This window comes from Phymastichus coffea, unplaced genomic scaffold (assembly GCF_024137745.1).
Source record: "Phymastichus coffea isolate CEN01 unplaced genomic scaffold, Cenicafe_Pcof_1.1 PCOF00104, whole genome shotgun sequence".
NCBI classification, from domain to species: domain Eukaryota; kingdom Metazoa; phylum Arthropoda; class Insecta; order Hymenoptera; family Eulophidae; genus Phymastichus; species Phymastichus coffea.
This window is the reverse complement of record NW_026706915.1, coordinates 153,199-172,410: the sequence shown is the minus strand read 5'-3', so window position 1 is coordinate 172,410 and position 19,212 is coordinate 153,199. Positions and strand designations below refer to the sequence as shown.

Here is a 19,212-nt window from a genome sequence, read left to right as displayed (position 1 = left end):
AAAATCAGGACGAAAGGCTTCGCAGCGACGAAATCGGCATGAAAGTCAGCCGCAGAAAATTGCTCTCGACTCCTCTTCAGAACGAGAGAGAGAGAGAGAGAGAGAGAGAGAGAGGGGGGGGGGGGGAATCCTCAGCTAAGCGCACGTCATACACCGCTTTTCCATTACCCAGCCGTGCTACTTGAAAAAGAAAATGTCCTCATGACAATAAAGAGACGGAGTGAGAAGTGGGGCTCTTGGTGCACAAACATATACATACATAGGATAATGTAGAGAAGTTGGAAGCGCGTTCGTCTTGCTATAGGTATACAGTCAATATTTCATTGAGATCATCGACCGTGAGAGAGGGCTCAGTTCACGCTCGTAGTAGCTAATTTAATTACTTGCATATGCGAGCAAGAGAGAGAGAGAGAGAGAGCGAGAGAGAGAGAGCAAGCGCAAGCCTGCAATCTGCATTTGACGCGAACCAATTCATCCTGGACGTGTTAACACACAGCCCTAGATCCCGCAAGTCCCTCGTTATAATCCACAACGCAGAAATCAAATCAACTGGAAAAGGGTAACTGCTGCTGCTGCGCTGTACTGTTCTCGTCTTTCATAACAACGATCGTTTTGTCCACAGGAATGATAAAGAATTATCATGTTTCAATCTTACTGTTCTCGCGCAACTTTTGAGAAAACTAAGAAATTCTAGTAGAAGTACGATCAATGTTCATTTCGTAAATGACATTAAGGTTTTATATTGTAAAAACAATATGGAAATCGCTTATGTTTATCGAGATAACAATCAAACAAGAACGTAAATTTTCCCAAGCTAAAAGGAAAACAGAAAGTGCTGGTACAAACTTTATTCAAGTGGCTTATACGAGTAAATATCAAACATGATATATTTCAATGCAAAAAATTATAGATTTTAGCGCGATTCTCTTGTATTTTTAAGAACTTCATTGAATTGATTAGTAAAAAACTTATCTGGAAATCTTATTTACTTTTTAACAGTACAATCCGTTACCTATAACGTAACTGCTATGACTTGAAAAAACGTAACAATTTTTTTGATGAAACACCAAAGCGGTTCCAATATCAATACACTTCATTTAAGAACAAGTACAATGAAAAAGATATAGATACAGCTTTCAACAACTTTCAATGTAACTTGATGATCAAACTCTCGTGTTATTTGCGCCCAGTAATCCCACTAAATCTGCAACTTGCTCGTTCTATCGAGGAGATATTCTCGAGGCAATCAACAAAATAGCTCCATTCATATTGGAGCGTTATCGCCAAAGTTACAAGAGCTCGTAAAGCAACGAAAAGAAAGAGAAAAAAAAAGGAGCAGCGCTGTGTTGCCGAGCGATGAATGTAGGATGTGAAGGGAGGGAACTCTGTTTTCGAGGAGAGAGTCTGAGCGAGCGTAAATGCGCGGTCGCGAGGACCTCGTTTTGCGGCTAGCACTGGCGATTCCGAATTTCGGCGGACGATGCCCTCCCAGCGTACTTTTAGCAGAAATCGATCCGATATCCAGCAAAAAGAGATATATATGTATATAAAATGATAAAAGCACATATAGGTGAACTAGTCAGAGGTTGTACGCTCGAGCCAGAGGTAGTTTCCGAATTTTCGAGGAGCTTGCATGACAAGCTAGTAGTAGTATTTTCGCGGATTAGTTTGAAAAATTAAACGACTATTCTCTTTTCCATGCTCGCTATATGTATTCGCTATCTAGACTTTTAAGCGGATTGCAGCCTTTTGAATCGAGCGTGCTTTTGATTTTTATTCGCGGCTTTTATTTTATTTTTTTAAAGCTCGCGCAGACTGTCGATTTATTTTCACAGTGAATCCCAAACGAGTACAGTTTATCTTAGATTTACCGTAAAATTGCAAATGTCAAACGCACGCAACTGCAATTCAATGGATAGAGAGCAAGAGGAAAAGGAGTTGGGGTGGGGGAGAAGTGAAAAAACGCAAAACCGAAAGGATTTCGTTGTTTCTAATTTATATGTAGTGAGAGAGTCAGTTCAATGAAAGGCAGCAAATGGAAGTGCCCTGTTGTCAATTAGAAGATTCCTCGTTTGAAAAACAGCCGTCCTGAAAATTTAAATCAGTAAGTGGCGTCGAGCGCAAATTGCAAGTAAAAGCCCCAACAAGTTTTTAATTGAAAGGTCATTTGATAGAGACAGCGCGCGCCTGGCTGTTTATACAGCCTATCGTGCTTTGTTCAGTTCGAACTGACATATAAATTGCCTGCATTTCGAATCTCGCATTGACTTTGGTGCGCCCAAAGTTGCGCGCGGGCGACCGATTGACGCGAGTGCAAGGGTGGGCGGTGCGCGCACGTATAGCTCTTCCGTTTGTTTCGTCGAGTCCTTTCTCTGTGCGTTCGGCAGCTATGATGATGAAGTGCTTTGATTTCCTAAGTGCCATTGTTAGTCCGCGCGCGCTAGTTGGCGCTAAAGAGGAGGATGTGGGGCTTTCACATGTAAATAACCCTTTGAGCGCGGCTAAAAAATGCCCACGAAAGCTCCGCGCGGGAGCGCTTCTAAATCTTGCAAACGTTCGGGTGCCGGCGCGGCCCCTGGAGGGGCAGCAATCTTGACTTGGAGTTTAATAATCTATTTCTATTCGGCACTCCGGTGTTAAATGCCTCAAGTGTCCGCTCACGCAGTTTACGATGCACTTAGCACGCTCGCGCGCGATTGCTAATGCATTTTCCAAGCTGATTGTTATCCCAACCAACCAAAGCATCGCCAGCATCTTATATACCCCATTGAAATTGACCTCTTTCAGCTTGCTACTTGCGTATTTGTCGCTTTCTAATTGGTTGTCATTTCGCCGTGGTTAGTTATATGCTAGCGCACGGTGTAATATACCGACCCGCTCGTTATATATAAGCCTGGGCTTGGGCTGTATAATTAACGTTGCATAATTTTATGTCAGACATTAGCATAAGTAATACTCATTGTTGCGAACACAATTTCATCATGCAATTATCATTGTTTTGATGTTCTACCAATGAATATTTCCGAAATTGATTACCACTCAGTTTATTGAAAGCCGTACCTATATCTCTTCCTCGTGCTTGCCCACAAATTAAATCATAAATTTCAATTCAATTTTTTTATTTTATTGACAAACAGAACATGCTTATCCCGATTTTATTATATTTATATTCATTCAAAAAATAAATTTCTATCTTCGTATATCTTAAGTGAAAATTTGGATAATTCAGTAGTCAAGCAAATAAATAGAATGCATACCCAGGAGTATGCGTTATTAGCTCACAAGCAGCGGTAACTTATCAAAACTTAGCGCAATTAATTTGCATTGTGCAAACTGTACTCTCTCCCTCTCACTCTCTCTCTCTCTCTCTCTCCCACTTTCTCGCGTGCGCAAGCGGAGGTGCAACTCAAGTTCGTCCCCTTTCGGGAACTTCTCGTCGTCCGGCTACACACTGACGCGAGAGCCTCGAGTTTACCGTCGTGAGTCCGATACTCGGCGTACGTTTGCCATACACAAAGGGAGAGTGAGAGAGCGAGAGAGGGAGAGAGAGAGAGAAATGAAAATCAATTCCTGAAATGCAAAGGCTCAATTTCCGATATCCTCGGTTTCTCTCTCTCTCTCTCTCTCTCTCTCTCTCTGTCTCTGTCTCCCTGTCTCCTTTCTTTCCCATTTTTGGTAAGCTCACTTTTGCGGAAGTGAATTTTCGTTCCTCTTTTTTTTTAATTTGACAATAATTAAAGCGCAAGCAAAGTGCGGCGGAAAAAGCTTTTCGTGTTGCAGTTTCCGAATAATTTAGTGAGTAAGTGCTGCAGGGCTTCTTTTATATAAAATATCCAACTCATTATGGGAGGCTTTCAGTTTAACGCTTGTTGTTTACGCTCATTATTATATTGTGATAAAAGACGCGCTCCCGTGCGCGTAAAAGTGTAATTAACAGCTTCGACGCTAACTATTTCAATGGTTCATAAAATATGTATCTCTCGCATTATTTTGCCTTAATATCATATATTTCGTTCGCCAATATGGAAACGCTTATTTACACCACTAAATAACTTGCCTTTTAATGATAAAATTAAACTCTGAATATTAAATTCTTATTGACATGTTGCATATATCTTTTATGGTTTTTGTTTTTATTTCTTTGTAACATTCATAATATTAACGATTGATTGTTCTGTCATATATACCTTTCAGACGAATTGCATACATATTTTCCTTAAATATTATTTCTCAGGATACTGCTTATAATCATAAAAATTAGTGTAAGAAATATTTGTGAGTTTTCAACCTTTTCTCCGAGCATTAAAAAGAACTAAGAATATGTTGAATTTCACGAGAATGCTTTCATTGGAATAGACATGCCCGCAAAATGTAAATCGTACAAATTCCGTCTTCTAATTGAAACGAACTCATAAAACGCTGAAAGTGAAAACGGCGAATGCAAGTGCATTATGAAAACTCCATGGTACTAAACACTCACGCAACTCTCTGTGCTCCTCTGTCGGTCCTCGTAACAGCCCGTGAAAGCTCTTTGAATCCGCCATAAAGTAGCGAAAATAATCGCCTACGCCTGGAATTTCCATGCGAAGCGCAAACACGAAATCGTCGTCGCGTAGCGTAGCTAAACGTTTGAAACAGAGCGCGAACAAGAGATGAGATAGGGAGAGAGAGAGAGAGAGTCTCGCAAGCTGTGCGCACTACGTACGGATCCTTGGGCGAGGAGAGAGTCCACGAAAGATCTCGCGTTTCAATGCACACGGGCGCGTAAGACAAAAAGGAAAAGGCGCCGGCGGCGGAGGCGCCTGGGTGGCGTTATATAAAGTGAGAGAATCTCGACTAACAAGCAAGCTCGGACAGTGCGCGCAGAGGCATAATTCAATGTCGAGCGGTAACCTCGCGGGACGCTACATCAACTTCCTGGACAGGCTTTGGCCTCTCACGCGCGCGCGAGGTTCCGCCGAGGATTCCGCCGCTTCGCTCGCTCGCGCGGCCTGTCTTACGTATGTATGAGGCCGCCACGGAGATTATGGCCAGCTTCTTTTATTTATCGCCTAATGCAGTTATGGACGACACGCTCGGGGATATAAAGGCGGCCTCTGCAACTATCTCTAATGGCTGCCGTTCGTTCGCTACCTTCAAGGATATATACCATGGCTTTATTACTCGTCGTTACAGGATTAATTTTTTGTTCGCTTGTGCTCTGAGCACGCTTTATTGCGCGCAGCGATCCATTTATGTTCACTTCATTCTTTTTTTAGATTTTCATTTTTTTCATCGATACTGCGCTATCGCTTGAGGGTTACTGCGGATTTATACGAACCAGTTTTTTTTTTTTTTTTTTTCTTTGTCGGCGGCTTTTGTAATAAAGAACAAATCAAATGAATGACTTTTTTTTTTTATTTCCATCTACGAGCGTTGAGTTTGAGCGAAAAGATGTCTAAGAAGAAACTTTGCGTCGTAAAATTATTTTTGCGAATATTTCAAACTGCGTTGGTGGGAAACGTTAAATTGAAAATTAACGTGGAATGAGCGCGAAACATTCTACGAATTAAATTAGCTTTTTGAAATGTTGCTGTGCTCAACTAAGAGAAACTATTTATAAACAGGCTGACCTGCACTCGGGATATATACTCATTGTTCAATGTAAACTAATTTTCCGCAATCAACATAGTATAATTCATATTTCAAGTGGATAGAGAAAAGTTTTCCCTGGAGCTGCGCGTTCAATTAGTCTGTGGAAATTTCGTTACAAGCTCCAGTCGTCTCGTCTCGACGTCGCATCCGTAAAGCAACTAAAGTGCACGTAACATCTAAAATCTATGATAAATCGTCTTTCAATGAGAACAAAGGTTTTTCTGTGTTTCTCTTTTTTTTCCCAATTTGTGCCATGCTCGGGCGATAACAATAATTCTTTGAATGAACTTGAAAATGGCCCATAAACATACAGACTTCGCCCCATCCTGCCTCTTCTCTATACCCGGAAAAAATAACTTGGCGCATAATCCCTCGACTTCTCCACGGAAGTGTGCGCGACTCCAGCAGATAAAAAAAAAACAAAAAAAGAAATCGACCGCACGAAAAAAAGACGGTAAGCCAAATTCAGAGCGCGCGTGCACGCAATGAAAGGACGTTGTTAAATAAGAAAAACGAGAGAGCAAAAGCGTCCGGTACGTCTAATTTCGACGTTAATTTATATAAACCGGTTATTTTATTTTAGTTAAGCTCATTTTGGTTAATGAAGAGCTAGCTTTGTAAGCCTGTTTGTTGTTGTTGTTTGTTGGGCTCGGAGAGCGCGGCGAATCATAATTATAATGATGAATTCCGACACGGAAAATAAGGTGGCGCAACTTTCAGCCTCGTCCTATAAATTCAAGAGCTTGCGAAATTTCAAGCGCGCGTTCGTGCAATGCAACGGAATTTTTTTTCCTCCCTCTCTCTTTCTCTCGTATTTTCTGCTTATTAGCCGTTTCAATTGTGCAGCTACCCACTAATTAATAATTTATTTTACTTTCTTTGCTAGTCCCACACGATTTCACGCAAAATTATATCCTCTTTCTACCTCGTTTACGAAAATAATTTCTTCGTCTCATAAGCAAAGAAGAACAGAAAGGTCCACGCAGCCAACAGAACTCTTTGATGGTAGTTTTTATCGCGTAATAAAAACTTTCCAAAGCCATGATTTGGAAATACCAAAGAAGTTTGCGGAAGTGATCGGACACGTTCTATATCCAGCAAGATGAATAATAGTAGTACTAATAGTAGTAGTACCAGCAGCACAAGATAAAATGAATTTTTGGAATAATCGACATTCAATGAGCCAATTAATATAAGGCGTTCTCAGGAACGATTTGTCACGTAATATAACGAATTAGCTCCGAATGAACGCTACGCGCAAGAGAAAGGGAAAGAGAGAGAGAGAGAGAGAGAGAGAGACCGGACAGATCCCTGCTTAGTTGGTCAGCAATAGCCACATCTCTCCTCGGCTTGAACGCGCTCGCGCGGCCACGTTCCATCCCTCTTCGCGACCACTTCCATTCCGTTCCCTATTTATCTCCAGGCTGGGCCGCGTACATCATTTCCGCCTGAGCTTTTTGTTCGCCATCTCTCCCGCTCTGCCCCTTTTGTCCGTGTGCGCACGCACGACCCTAATTCGACATTACAATGTCAAAAAGCGTGAAACTCCACTCGCATTTGTTTTCGAATGTTCGTCGGCTGCACTCGACCACGTTCTATACGTGTGCGTGGGTGTGAATGAAGCTTTCAGTTGTGCTCGTACCAAAGGGGATATGTTCGCGCGAAGTGAAGCGCGCTTGTACGGCTAATTTTCAGGCTCTGCATTATGCGAGAGGATCTCGAATAACATGCCCGTTTTTAGCTTATACAGTGGCTTCCAAGCGAATTTTTATACGGATATTTTAATGCGACTGTGTATATACGACGTGCTGTCGCTTTTCTTCCTTACAACGGTGCAAATAAACCAACGGCAAAAGGTCAAATAGCAGTGGGAAAATCGGTATTCTCATTGCGCGCTCTTTAACAATTCGATTTCCACAATATGCTCTATTACGTGTTGTATATATATCAATACTACAACAAAATATTTATATGCTTCAATTGATCATAAATCAGTAACAATTACCGTTTTGCTTGATAAAAATCAATGTTTCATGCAATTTAAAAAGCTTTGATCTAAAATAGTAAAAATTAAACATTTTAGGCGATAAAACATAAAATACATTTTAATTAAAGTAAACAAGGTTTTTATTTAAATTATACAACATAACTACTACTCATAAACAAATAAAATATCTGTACCGAAATATTGATTGCAGTGAACTTTTTCAACGTCAAATACTTAAATCGAAAAATGTAAACGAACTAGTGATGTAAAAACAAAAAGAAAAAAAGAAAAAATATTCACAACGTTGTCAAACGTTATATGTACGATCGTTATTCATGCATATAAACACACGCGAAATTTAAATTTCGTCCATCTAATTACGGTCGCTGATGTTCCATCATCATCACAGATTATATATGCGAGCATTCGCGTGATTGCCGTGGCCCCTGCGCAGTTCAAAAGCCGCATCTTTTTTCCTGTTCACCCACGCTAAAATGCAATAACGCGCACATTTGTTGCCACGGGGCTTAATGACAACTTTTCAGTCGCGTGTGCAGGGCGCGAATGTGCATCTGTTAAATTTATTCGCGCGCGCGCATAAATGTCGCTGTTTCGTCTGCATGCCTTATATTATATAAGCGGCACCAGCAATTTTCGACTTTTTGCACATTACGGTTCATAATAATTATACACGCCATTGGATTATCAACGCGGCCTTTAGATTTTTCGCCGGCTATTTTCGCTGGTACTGGACAAATGAAAGCGTACACCAGCACCGCTCTTGCATAATTATGAACTCATTTTGTTGTGATTGCTCGTCCGCTATGTTTGCCCGAAAAATCCACGCGATATTTTCCTATTATATACCTTCGAATAAACAGCTATTTCTATGAAAACGGTAAAAAAATATAATTTTATTGTAGTATTGGCGAAAATAATTATGGAAATCGCAGCTCATAAGATAATGTATATTTGTACTTCCGATTGTGCATCCACATCGATTCTATTAATTCATAATTCAAAAATATTTGTTGTCACTGTGAGCACTCGTACGAACGTGTAAATACTACTAGCATGATTAATGCTGTCATAAATTATAATATCCCAAGGGTAAAACTTAAAAGTTTGCAACGGTTTATATAGAAATCTATCTCTAATTCAAGACGTACACCATGATTTTTTTTGTTAACTTATTTTGCTCAAAATGATCAATATCCACGTTTTATTAATATTTAATAAAGAAAGGAACTCGAACCGAAAGCTATCGACAAAGGAGTTCGTTGGACCATTGACTGATTGCTTTTAATCGCACACAAAGCACGAGACTAATTAACAATTGGCTTATTCAACGGATCGAGCTACAGCATTCAAATAGAGCTTAATGACTGTTTGAGTTTACGAAAGCATTACGTTATTATGTTTGTGATCGATTAGACAACATCGACCCCTTTCTGCTACACAGCCAGAAAAGAAGAGGAAAGGAGAACCCGTGCGCGGGTTCTCTCCTCGTTCGATGCCGATGTACACGCTGATGAAGAAAATCCGTACGCGGCGATTAATCAAATACGCGGAAGAATCGCCGGGTGCAATTCATATTCCCAGATCAATTAATGCAGAGCAAGACGCGAAAGCCGTAGGGGGATGAGCGCGCATGCAGATCGAGTTTTTTTTAGTCTCCCGTTTCTCCCGTTGCCCCCGTTCCACCCGTTCCTCCCTCACCGACAAAAGCCAATGAAAAGGGTTATTGGATATGCTATGTATATATTGATGTGGCCGCGACGATCATCGGGAAAGCCGGACATGCAATTGCGCTAATTGAAACGTAATAACGACCTATTCAGCATTCGAAGCGAGCCGCGAAATAACAATAATTATGGGCCGCGAGTCGCATAAAATCACGCTGCCTTTATGATCGTTAAGTAAAAATTCAACGGGTACACAATTACATTGTCATGATGTTAAAAAAAGAACTGGTCAATGTTTACGTCTCTTTGCGTTCGTAACTAATTAGTTTTTACGTACTTGCATCCGGTAAATAAACCGCTTATACGTCGCTTCGAGTTGAGCTTGTACTATAATGAAGTTCTTCTTCTGCCAAGAGACAGCAAACTTCATATTATACTTTTAATTTCTTGTCATGGAATTTATTGTACAATTGTGGAAAAGAAGATGTATTTCATTACCATGCCTTCTCGAACTAAAATTAAATGGGTCGTGTTTCAGGCGAGACTTTTTTAGTTTTACGCTTCGAATCTGAGTGCACAGCAATAATTGATGGTCTTGGCTATTTCTCTTATGTCAGACAAATTACAGAAATAAACAAGTCCATCGACTAAAGCCAAAAAATTCGAATGTTCCGCTTGATACACAGTCGCAAACGAACATATTTTTTCCAATGTCAAATATAAGAACAGAGCAAAACATGTATGCGATACGAAAAAGGAAGCTTTAACAACAGTACTTCAGCTTCGAGGACCAATAAAGCTGCAGCAAAAAACCGACTACAAGAACCATCCGGCAACTTGATAACGAGGCAGTAGACTTTACTCGGCAAAAAAAGAAACCACGAAGGAAATATATCTACTCTTCTGCGAGGGCAGAGTGAAAGAGAACGAGAGTCCAGTAGAAAAGCAGCCTCCGTAATTAATACAAATCTCCGAGCATTTTGGCCGTGGGAAAGCGAGTCTAATAGGATTACGCATAGCAATGTAAACACCAACTAAGTATATGACTGAGGCATGTCTTTCTCTGCTCTAGCCTGCGACTATGCCACTGTCTTTTTTCCATTTTGCCATGCATCACGACAATTACACTCGTTAAATATAATATCCATTCGTTTAACACGGATTACCCGATTATTACTCTGTAAGAAGTCATAAAAAACAAACCCGTTGACTTTCTCTACTCGACAGATATATCACAGTCTTTGCCTTATGGTGTGAATTAAATTTATCGGCATTATTGCGCGCATTAACGTCATAAGAACTGCATTATTATCTATTATTATCATTTAATATAAACAGTGAATGAATACTATATTCCAAATTTTTATAGCTTTCTACAATTTATACATTTTATAAAATTGTTACTTGTTTTTATAAAATGATCACTTTATTTTATCGCTTACGAGGCAAGAGATAATATTACATTATCAATGATTAAACGCATTATTATATTAGAATAAACAATAAACACATTTACTTATTACTAGAAATATTATGATATGGCTTAGTTACAATTACACAATTATTTACCAAAAAATTAGACAGATATTCGTACTATATTTTTATGCTGGGGTTCGTTGTACTCACCATTTTTTGCCGCAAATTCAAGCCGCTTAAGAATAGTCCTTTGAGAAATCATTTATATTGCCAATTTTGCTCAAAATTTGTAGTAAATATAGCTTATGTATTAATCAATATTTCTACAAGATTTTAGATAGACTGTCCAACTCACTTCAAACTAATAATATTTCAAAAAATTGTTATTTGATGATTTTACTTGAATACACATTATTTTACATGTCATAATTTAAAAACCCCTATTTTTGTTACTATTATTTCAACTTTTCGGTTTAATTTTTATTATGAATTACAATAATAATAAATTTTTTCTTTTTAGTTAAACGTAACTCTTTTACCGCGTTGACGATCATTTTCATTTATGAATTTTTTATTCAATTTTACAGAAAACTCAAAGTTAATCTTGAAAGATTCTAATAATGCTCCAATTTTAATAAATTATGACTTTTAGCTACATTAAATTTGCCCTCAGAAACATTTAATAATTTATAATGAATTTTAAAAAGTGAAAATAACGTGCTGTTGGCATCAACCTGTGGAAATAATTTCATTGTATGTCGTCACACAATTAAACTTCATTTGCACGTATTTAGTATAGGCATAAAATTTCGCATGCATTATATGGGTCAATAACGGAGTTGTTTGAGCTTCTGATTACCAGAGCACTTGTACTAGTAGTAGTATTAGTAATCGCCCTCTGAACCAGACCTTTGCAATGTGTTTAAACTACCGTGATTAAGCTAAGCGATCAGACTTATGTGCCGTTAAGGTTTATATGAAAGTATTGAGATAATTAAAATGGAATTTTAAGTTCTGCAGTATGGCGTGAATTAACTTTTAGTATGAAAATAGAATGAAAAATACCTTTTTTGTTGTGAAAATAAATGTTACACAATACGTATGCAAATTCACGTTATGCATATACAGTTGTCCTTTGATTGCATTATAACGGGCAAGCCAATGTACATTTCGTAATGCGTTTGAAATTATTATATAAAGCATTCTAACAATAAGTATTGTCGAACCATAAACAAATCATTCAAATAAATTACACTTAATGTCAATTATAAAGGTTTTCAGAAGAAATTAATTATTATAATATAAGTGTATTGCTGTAATTGTAATACTGTGTATAGAATTAAAAAGTGTATTTCCAAAACTATTTATAAAAGAAATAATTTTTTATTGCTTAGTTTGTATTAGAAATAGTATAACTAATATTGTTCATTTGACTAAGCAAATAGGCCCAAAAGAAAACAAGTCAATTAAAATCTCGTCAGAGAGTGAAAAAATGTATACTCTAGCCTCGGCGTTTACACAGTTCATTACCTACACGTCTTACAAACCCCTCATGCGAGAAACCTTTCAAGTTTTCCTATGTTTACTCGTGGAAATGTTTAATTTCAACGAGCGCTCTCTTTCTTAATTTTCTTTTCTTTTTTCGTTTTACGGAGCGCAGCCTATTGCCAGTAATTACAGGCAGCGTCGATGTATCTTCCGCAGCGTCAATTCTGCTTTGAAGTAGAGCACTGCCGGGGTGTGGAGTCTCTCTATAACGCCGGCGCACGCGTGCCGATGATGAATTCATAATGGCTCTCGAAAGCTCTGGGCGGGCCGAGGATAAATCGTCGATTGCCAGGACGAAAAAAACGCTTTACAGGATAACAGAGAAAGAGGGAGAGAGCACGAAAATAATGGCGACACGGCTAATGGAGTGCTTTGACTATCGTGGAAAAACGCGAGGTCAAGCTCGTTCTTTTTTTTTTTTTTTTTTTTTCATTCATACCTCTTTTTCTCTCTCTGCGGCTTCTGTTTTTTACCTTTATCCTTCGTGCCGCTTTGTTTTTCGCTCTTCAAAAACAAAGTGATTCTTATCGTTTCGATTTCGTCTGGATTTGCATGATAGGTAGATTTTTTCTGTTTGTATTGTTTTCGGTTTGTTCGCGACCGACTTAATTCCAGATGCATGTTTTGGTATTGATTTTAATTGAAATTGTGTATATGAATAATCGAACGAATATTCTTAGTAATGAATTTTCCTTAATTAAACAAAAGTATGCATACAGTTTCGACAAACCAATAGCTGACTGAATATCCGACGACCGTAGTGCATGAACATTGATAATTGACATTAGAAACACAAAAATTTTCAATTTGAATTATTATTTTAAATAAATAGATTTTAAGTATAGAAGGTATATTTTCCGAATACATCAATTTACAAAGAATTCAGACGAGTCTCATGTTTACAAAGCAAATTTTATAAAACAGAACGTGAATAAAATTGCGTTTGACTTTGCTTAAAATTGTTATTTTATACTTTCGACAAGACCACAGAGATTCTTACAGCGTTATCTTTGTTGATAAATGACGTATCGTTTGTAATATAACTAAAAGAAGCCGTATCACGTAAATCAAATTTGCGTATAACGCTCAACGCAAACTAAAGATAACTGAAACTTGACTTTGTAAGTAAATTGAAGCGGAAGAGCATAATTCAGCATGACGGCGAAAAAGCATCGTTTAACATTGAAAACTTAACTATAAATTGTAAAAATATTAATAACATCAGCGAATTAATCAAAAAAGTTTGTTCATTTATATACCGCGTGTAGAGCATAAGCAGCAAACTATCCGTGTTCTTATAACTTCGATTGAAACCACCCTAATAACCCGTAAATTTCTTCAGAGCCTTCTGGTATTTCTATTTTTTTCTTTTCTCTGTAGCACGAAGTATTTAGCATGTAGTTCCACGGGGACAATGGCGTACCAAGAATGATGGACGTGGCATTCCAAGAGGACTAATTAATTCCAAATTACTGCCACTTATTTTCTCTCTCTTTCGCCGGTCGCAATCGTTAGTATATGTGTATAATAAAGCTTGGTTGATTCTAGAGTATCGATAGAATGGTTAATTTTTCATTAAACATGAATTTGCTTTACCTCTCTTCCTCTATTTTCCTCTCTTTCGGGTAAAGGCAAAAGAAATTCACCTAGCTTCATCCCTGTATATTTTCGCTCGGCTTTTGTTCTTATTTTTGCTGCCACGCCGTACATTACATTTCTAGCGATTTAACAGTTTGTTATAACGACCACTCACTCGTGAATATAAAGAACGATAAATTGTTGGTGAATGATAAGCTAATTGCCTCCCCTCTCCCACGTCGGTGATAATTGCATTACAAGGACAAGTTACATAGAGTATAATGTTATTGATCGTGTTTTTATTCAAATAATTATCATCGATGATATCACAGTAGAAACTCAATTTTCTTAAGAGTCGTTCGAAAATGGCCTGCATGCATACGAAGCTGACCGACGGTGGGCTGAGGTTCGAATTAGGTCAACATGTTGAGCACACTGTTGTAAAGCAAAAGCACCAATATTGCCTTAAGTGTTTACGAAGCAAGATACTCCTTGTTTGCGTACATACCAACTTCTAGTTATCTTACAGAGAGCCCGGAAAATCGTTTACTTGGCAGCAATTTAAATTCCAAGATTCACGTGTAATCCGACCACGAAACGCTCGCAAGTCAATTGCGTGTAGAATGACGCTGCAGACTCGTGAATTTCAATAGAAACTCAATATGTTTATAGTGCAGTAAATAGCTCTGCGTACCCGCTCAACTGAAATCAAAGCGCATTCGGAGCATTCTCGCTTTGACGCCGTTTCGGAACTTGATTTTCAAGTAAATAGAGTGAAAGACAAAGCTAGAGGCAAATAGGTTGGGGCTTATACAAGGCTTTATGCACTTTGAGTTGACAACTCACCTTGAGCCAAGCTCCTATCGAGAAGCGACAGCAACAGCAGTACAAGCAGCATCATAGCGAATATATAGGGGAAGCTTCGGTCAGCTGTTATCATAATCCGCGAGCGGAAGATTAACGAGGCGAGGAACTGCGCCGCCGGCGATGATGACGATGACGGCGCCGTTGCGCCCAGTTGCCGAGCATATCGCACTAAACGTGGCAGCTAGGAGCCTTAAGGCAATTCAAAAGACTATGCCGAGCGAGAACTGGGAGAGCGAGAGATCGCTGAACTTTCTCTACGATTTTAAGGTTCACTGATCTCTTAACGTGCACAGATCACACTTCACTGTTTTGACATTTTGCTGCACTGCTTTTACCCATCTAAATGAATAAAATGAAACAAACTTGTCACTATCACTGACCAATCTAGTTATCAATGATATATGGTTCCGTTGATATTACACACGCATACATGCTCGAGTGATAGCCGCTGGAGGCCTGACAATCGAAAAGGTGGACGAGTGTGAGGGCGAGAGAGAGTAGCGCGTACACGAAAAGAGGAGCGAACTGTAACTCGGCACGGCGCGAAGTGACACTGCGGCTCTGCAACCACCCTCGCACAGCGGCTGCTGAGTGCGCGCGCGTTCGCTAACCTACCGAGCTTGCGCACATCTCCTCTCTTGCTTGATTCTCGCTCCAGCCGAAGCCCGCTTCATTCATGCGCGCTATTCCCCTCCCCATCTCTCACTCCTTGAGCTGTTACGAGCCGAAAGCACCAAGAGTGCCGATTGCGCACCAAGTTTTCAACTAAGTGATGCTGCCTTACGAGTATACTTGTGGTTATTTGTGCTGATTGGTAGGTAAAGTTAACATCTATATGAGGTTTGCTCGTTTTCTAAAGGAGCGCGAAAGCTTTCTCGAGCGAACTCGTTAGTTCCAAATTTTAATCCATTTGGAAACTGAGCTTCTGGATTTCTCGGTATTAATGCATGTATGACAACAATCATATCATCGTAATGGATGTTTATAGTCCTGATCTTTTATCATCTTATGACATTTATTTCTATTTTGGGCCATAAACCTTTCAAATCCGGTACTGACAAATTAATTATGAAATGCCAATCTATCACATCTAGCTTCAACATGGATTATGTATTTTAATTATTTGCAACTTAAAATTCAATAATTTAGGGTTTTCGCCATTAATTTTGATGCATTCATTTGGAATAGCAAAGATATATTTGCTTGCTGTCAACTCTAAGGCTAGTTTAAACTTCTAACGGTCGTATGCTTTCAAACTTTGTGAATCTTCAATTAGAATAGAGAAAAATTGCATTTTGATTTTGGTTTGTAGAATTATGTGACTCATTTCATTAAATAAAAACACCACAGTTTAGCATCATTTTCTCAAATGTTCAAGTAGCATACTCATCGGTAGTTCAAAATGTAAGCCCTAATATTTCATTGTTCCGCGAAGTGTATTTTATCAAAAAATAATTCAACCTATTGCCATATGTGCATATGGCACGCTTTTTGGTTCATAGAAACTTATAGAAGAAAAAATAAAAATAAAACTAGTAAAAATTTGAACTCAAATTCGAATACTACAGGTCAGAATATATTCAAAACCATATCTTGTTCCAAATTTCGACCCTTGCCGAGCTTTGAAAACATAAATTTTGCTTAAACGTATCAATATTGCAATTTCGTTAACGAGATCTGTATACTCACCTTAATTAGTACTATGATTTTTTATGTTTTACCAAATTTAAAAAATTTGAAATTTATCCAATTTAAAAATAATTTTAAAGAATTATTTTTTTAAATTAATTTAAGCTCGTCAATGAACGGAAAAAGCAAATTTCAAGTATTCTCTGTAATGGACTCGTTTTTTATGTTTCAGATACTCCATGGGATGGTAAAATAAAAGAGTTAGAAACATAAACTCTGATTGACGTTTTTTTAATCACACATCTCAGGTAATCGAGATGGATAATATCGTAAAGCCATTATTAAAACGTAAACATTCAGTTTTTTCATTCATTCAACTGTATATTTATGTTGAATATTAGAAATAAAATGTCAATAAAGAGAAAACGCCAGAAATATTCATACCTTTTTACATTTACTTAAAAATGTTTCTCGTTAAAACGGAAGTTGAATAATAAGGTGGACAATGAATTAATATTATATTCAAGTAAAAAGTGGAGCTTTCGTCGATCACCGATTAAGAGAGCCTGCTAAAACTACAACTGAACGGTGTCAGAAGTACATGGATCTCTTTTGTACTCGCAGCTGAATTTGTATTCTTCGGCATTAGGTCTCTGTCTCTGTCTCTGTCTCTCTCCCTCTCTCTTCGTATTTTCGTAGGCATTATCTACGTGTTCTCCCTTCCTCCGGTTGCTGTAGCTCCAATAGCCCGTGCACGCATTCCGCTCTTGCGGCAGAGAGGAGCATTCACGCGCGGTTGGCGCGCATTTTCCAAGGAACAATGGCAGCGACAATTATCGCTGCGTGCCAGCTCTGCTGCGTGTACCCAATGATCTTGTTTCGCTGGGGCAAACGAGCGCGCTTATTTGGAAACTTCTTGCCTGCCGAGGCAATGTGCTAATGCCGCTGCTGGAATTTTTATTGCGACGTTCCGACTGCAATTGATGAGGGCTCTCCTTGCTCTCTCTCTTCCTCTCTCGCTGACATTCTTCATGAGCTATTGCTATAGTTTCTCTTCTTCTTACATCATCCTATTTCTCTTCTCGTAACTCCCTTTTTCTTGCTTTCTGTTTCCAAGGTTGGAATACTTGTATCTTCGTAGCTTGTGAATAGGGATGTCCTTTCTTTCTGCTCTACTTTTCCGATGTTTCTCTCTTCTATTTTTTTTCTCTCGCTAATCCTATTCGTCGTGTTTGAAAAACCTGCATTTTATGCTAATGTTTACCATGCACGTGGCAAAATTAAAGTTCGAAAAACTGCACAAACAAAATGTTTCTTCTGGAATTTTCCTGTGACAATTCCGTCGCTCATTTATTAATAAAATTTTAAAGTAAGAGAAAATTTAGTTTACTAAATTCTGTATGTTTTATGTACGTTAGTTAATAAGTTTGTAAGTAAACTTACATAAGTTATGTAATCAACTTGACACTTGCTGAAATTTGTTTATAAACTTTGAGTTTTTCAACAAATCCTTTTTTACGATAACCATTTTATGATAAGCATATGGTTAAAACGTTTCGTTGGTAGCGCACAAGAAAACTAATTCTTCGATGAAAACCATGCGTGTAAACGATGTAAACTTGTTTGTGTAAGTGATTTACATATCGAACCATTACATCATACATTGGCTGATATGAATTTTAGATTAAGTAGAAATCCTGACATAGAAGCTTTTTTATAGAGGTCAAATTGGATTTGTACCATTTATAGACTATAACTTCAATTTCTATATGAATATATCTAGTTTGCATGAAAGTCACTGTTCATTGTATTTTACAATGGTTTTTTTAACAATAGGTCTAGTGGTTTTCGTATAACAATATTCCAAACAATGATAAAAGTAGAGCGGACGTACGTTGTAGCGTATGTTCTTTGATTGGACTTTATATACTTTAAACTTTGTAATTGATTTAGCTTTAAATGCGACGTACAAATAACACAGTTTACGTGGCATTTAAAATCAAAAAATAATATTAAAACTAGTACTTTTTCAATTTTTTTAAATTTAGCAACATAATAGCTATATTAGCCATAAGAATAAAATAAAGTGATATGGTTGATAGAAATAATCAAGTAATCAAAGAATGTTTTGAATGTCTTGCACGTGAAGTAATAACAAATTACATAAGCAATGATAATACAAAGTAATTGTTGGAATAAAATCAGCTCACAAACTGTATTTTAATTCAATAAAACTGAAATTATCAAGTTTGGTCTATGTTGAGCTTTTCAGCTATTTTACCTTTAATTTGCAATGCCGATCTCCTAATCAAAGCAGCAAACGAAATAGATAAATAGAGAGAGAGACAGAATAAAGTTTGCTTTATTAAGAATGCCATTCTTACAGTATAAAGTATTTCAATTTGAATATTATGTGAATCACTGACAAAGACAGCCCAAAGAAAAAAACTTGGGAATAGAAAAGTTGGAAGTTTATTATTCTAAAAGTTGGCGGGCAAACGAGATTTCTCAAGGCAAATTAAGGCTCCCTTTGGAGATGTGTATGTGACACGCTCGTTTTCTGACTGAAAGAGAGGGAGTGAGAGGGATGGTATAGTACACAACTCGTTCAATGAAGAATGAAGTTTCATCGAATTAAACTTTCTCTCAGAAAGCCAAGACGTCGAACTAGGCAACGGCAATGCGACGACGACGACGACGAAATATGCATACGCACCGCTCGCTATTCAAATTTCAAATTGTCGGGGATCATTTCATCCAATTCAATTATGTTTCTTCCTCCAGCATCTTGATAATGATTGTTGACCGGCCATTGAACTATTTGGTACTCGCTAATAAAACTTCGCTAATGGCCAGACTTGACCTACT

The 19,212-nt window shown here is 38.0% G+C and overlaps 2 protein-coding genes across 2 annotated transcripts in view; one reads left to right on the top strand and one right to left on the bottom strand.

The window, feature by feature from the left end:
- LOC131670228 (zwei Ig domain protein zig-8-like) overlaps positions 1–15,244 on the bottom strand; it is a 216,703-nt gene extending 201,459 nt beyond the window's left edge. The window contains exons 1-2 of the mRNA XM_058945657.1: positions 15,140–15,244; positions 14,695–15,054 (exon numbers count right to left, since the gene is read on the bottom strand). Coding sequence (XP_058801640.1) covers positions 14,695–14,788 — 94 coding nt within the window. The 5' untranslated portion in view covers positions 14,789–15,054; positions 15,140–15,244. The remainder of the gene's footprint in view (positions 1–14,694; positions 15,055–15,139) is intronic.
- Positions 1–19,212, top strand: part of LOC131670224 (multiple PDZ domain protein-like) — a 209,321-nt gene that overhangs the window by 61,857 nt on the left and 128,252 nt on the right. The gene's annotated exons all lie outside the window — the stretch shown is intronic.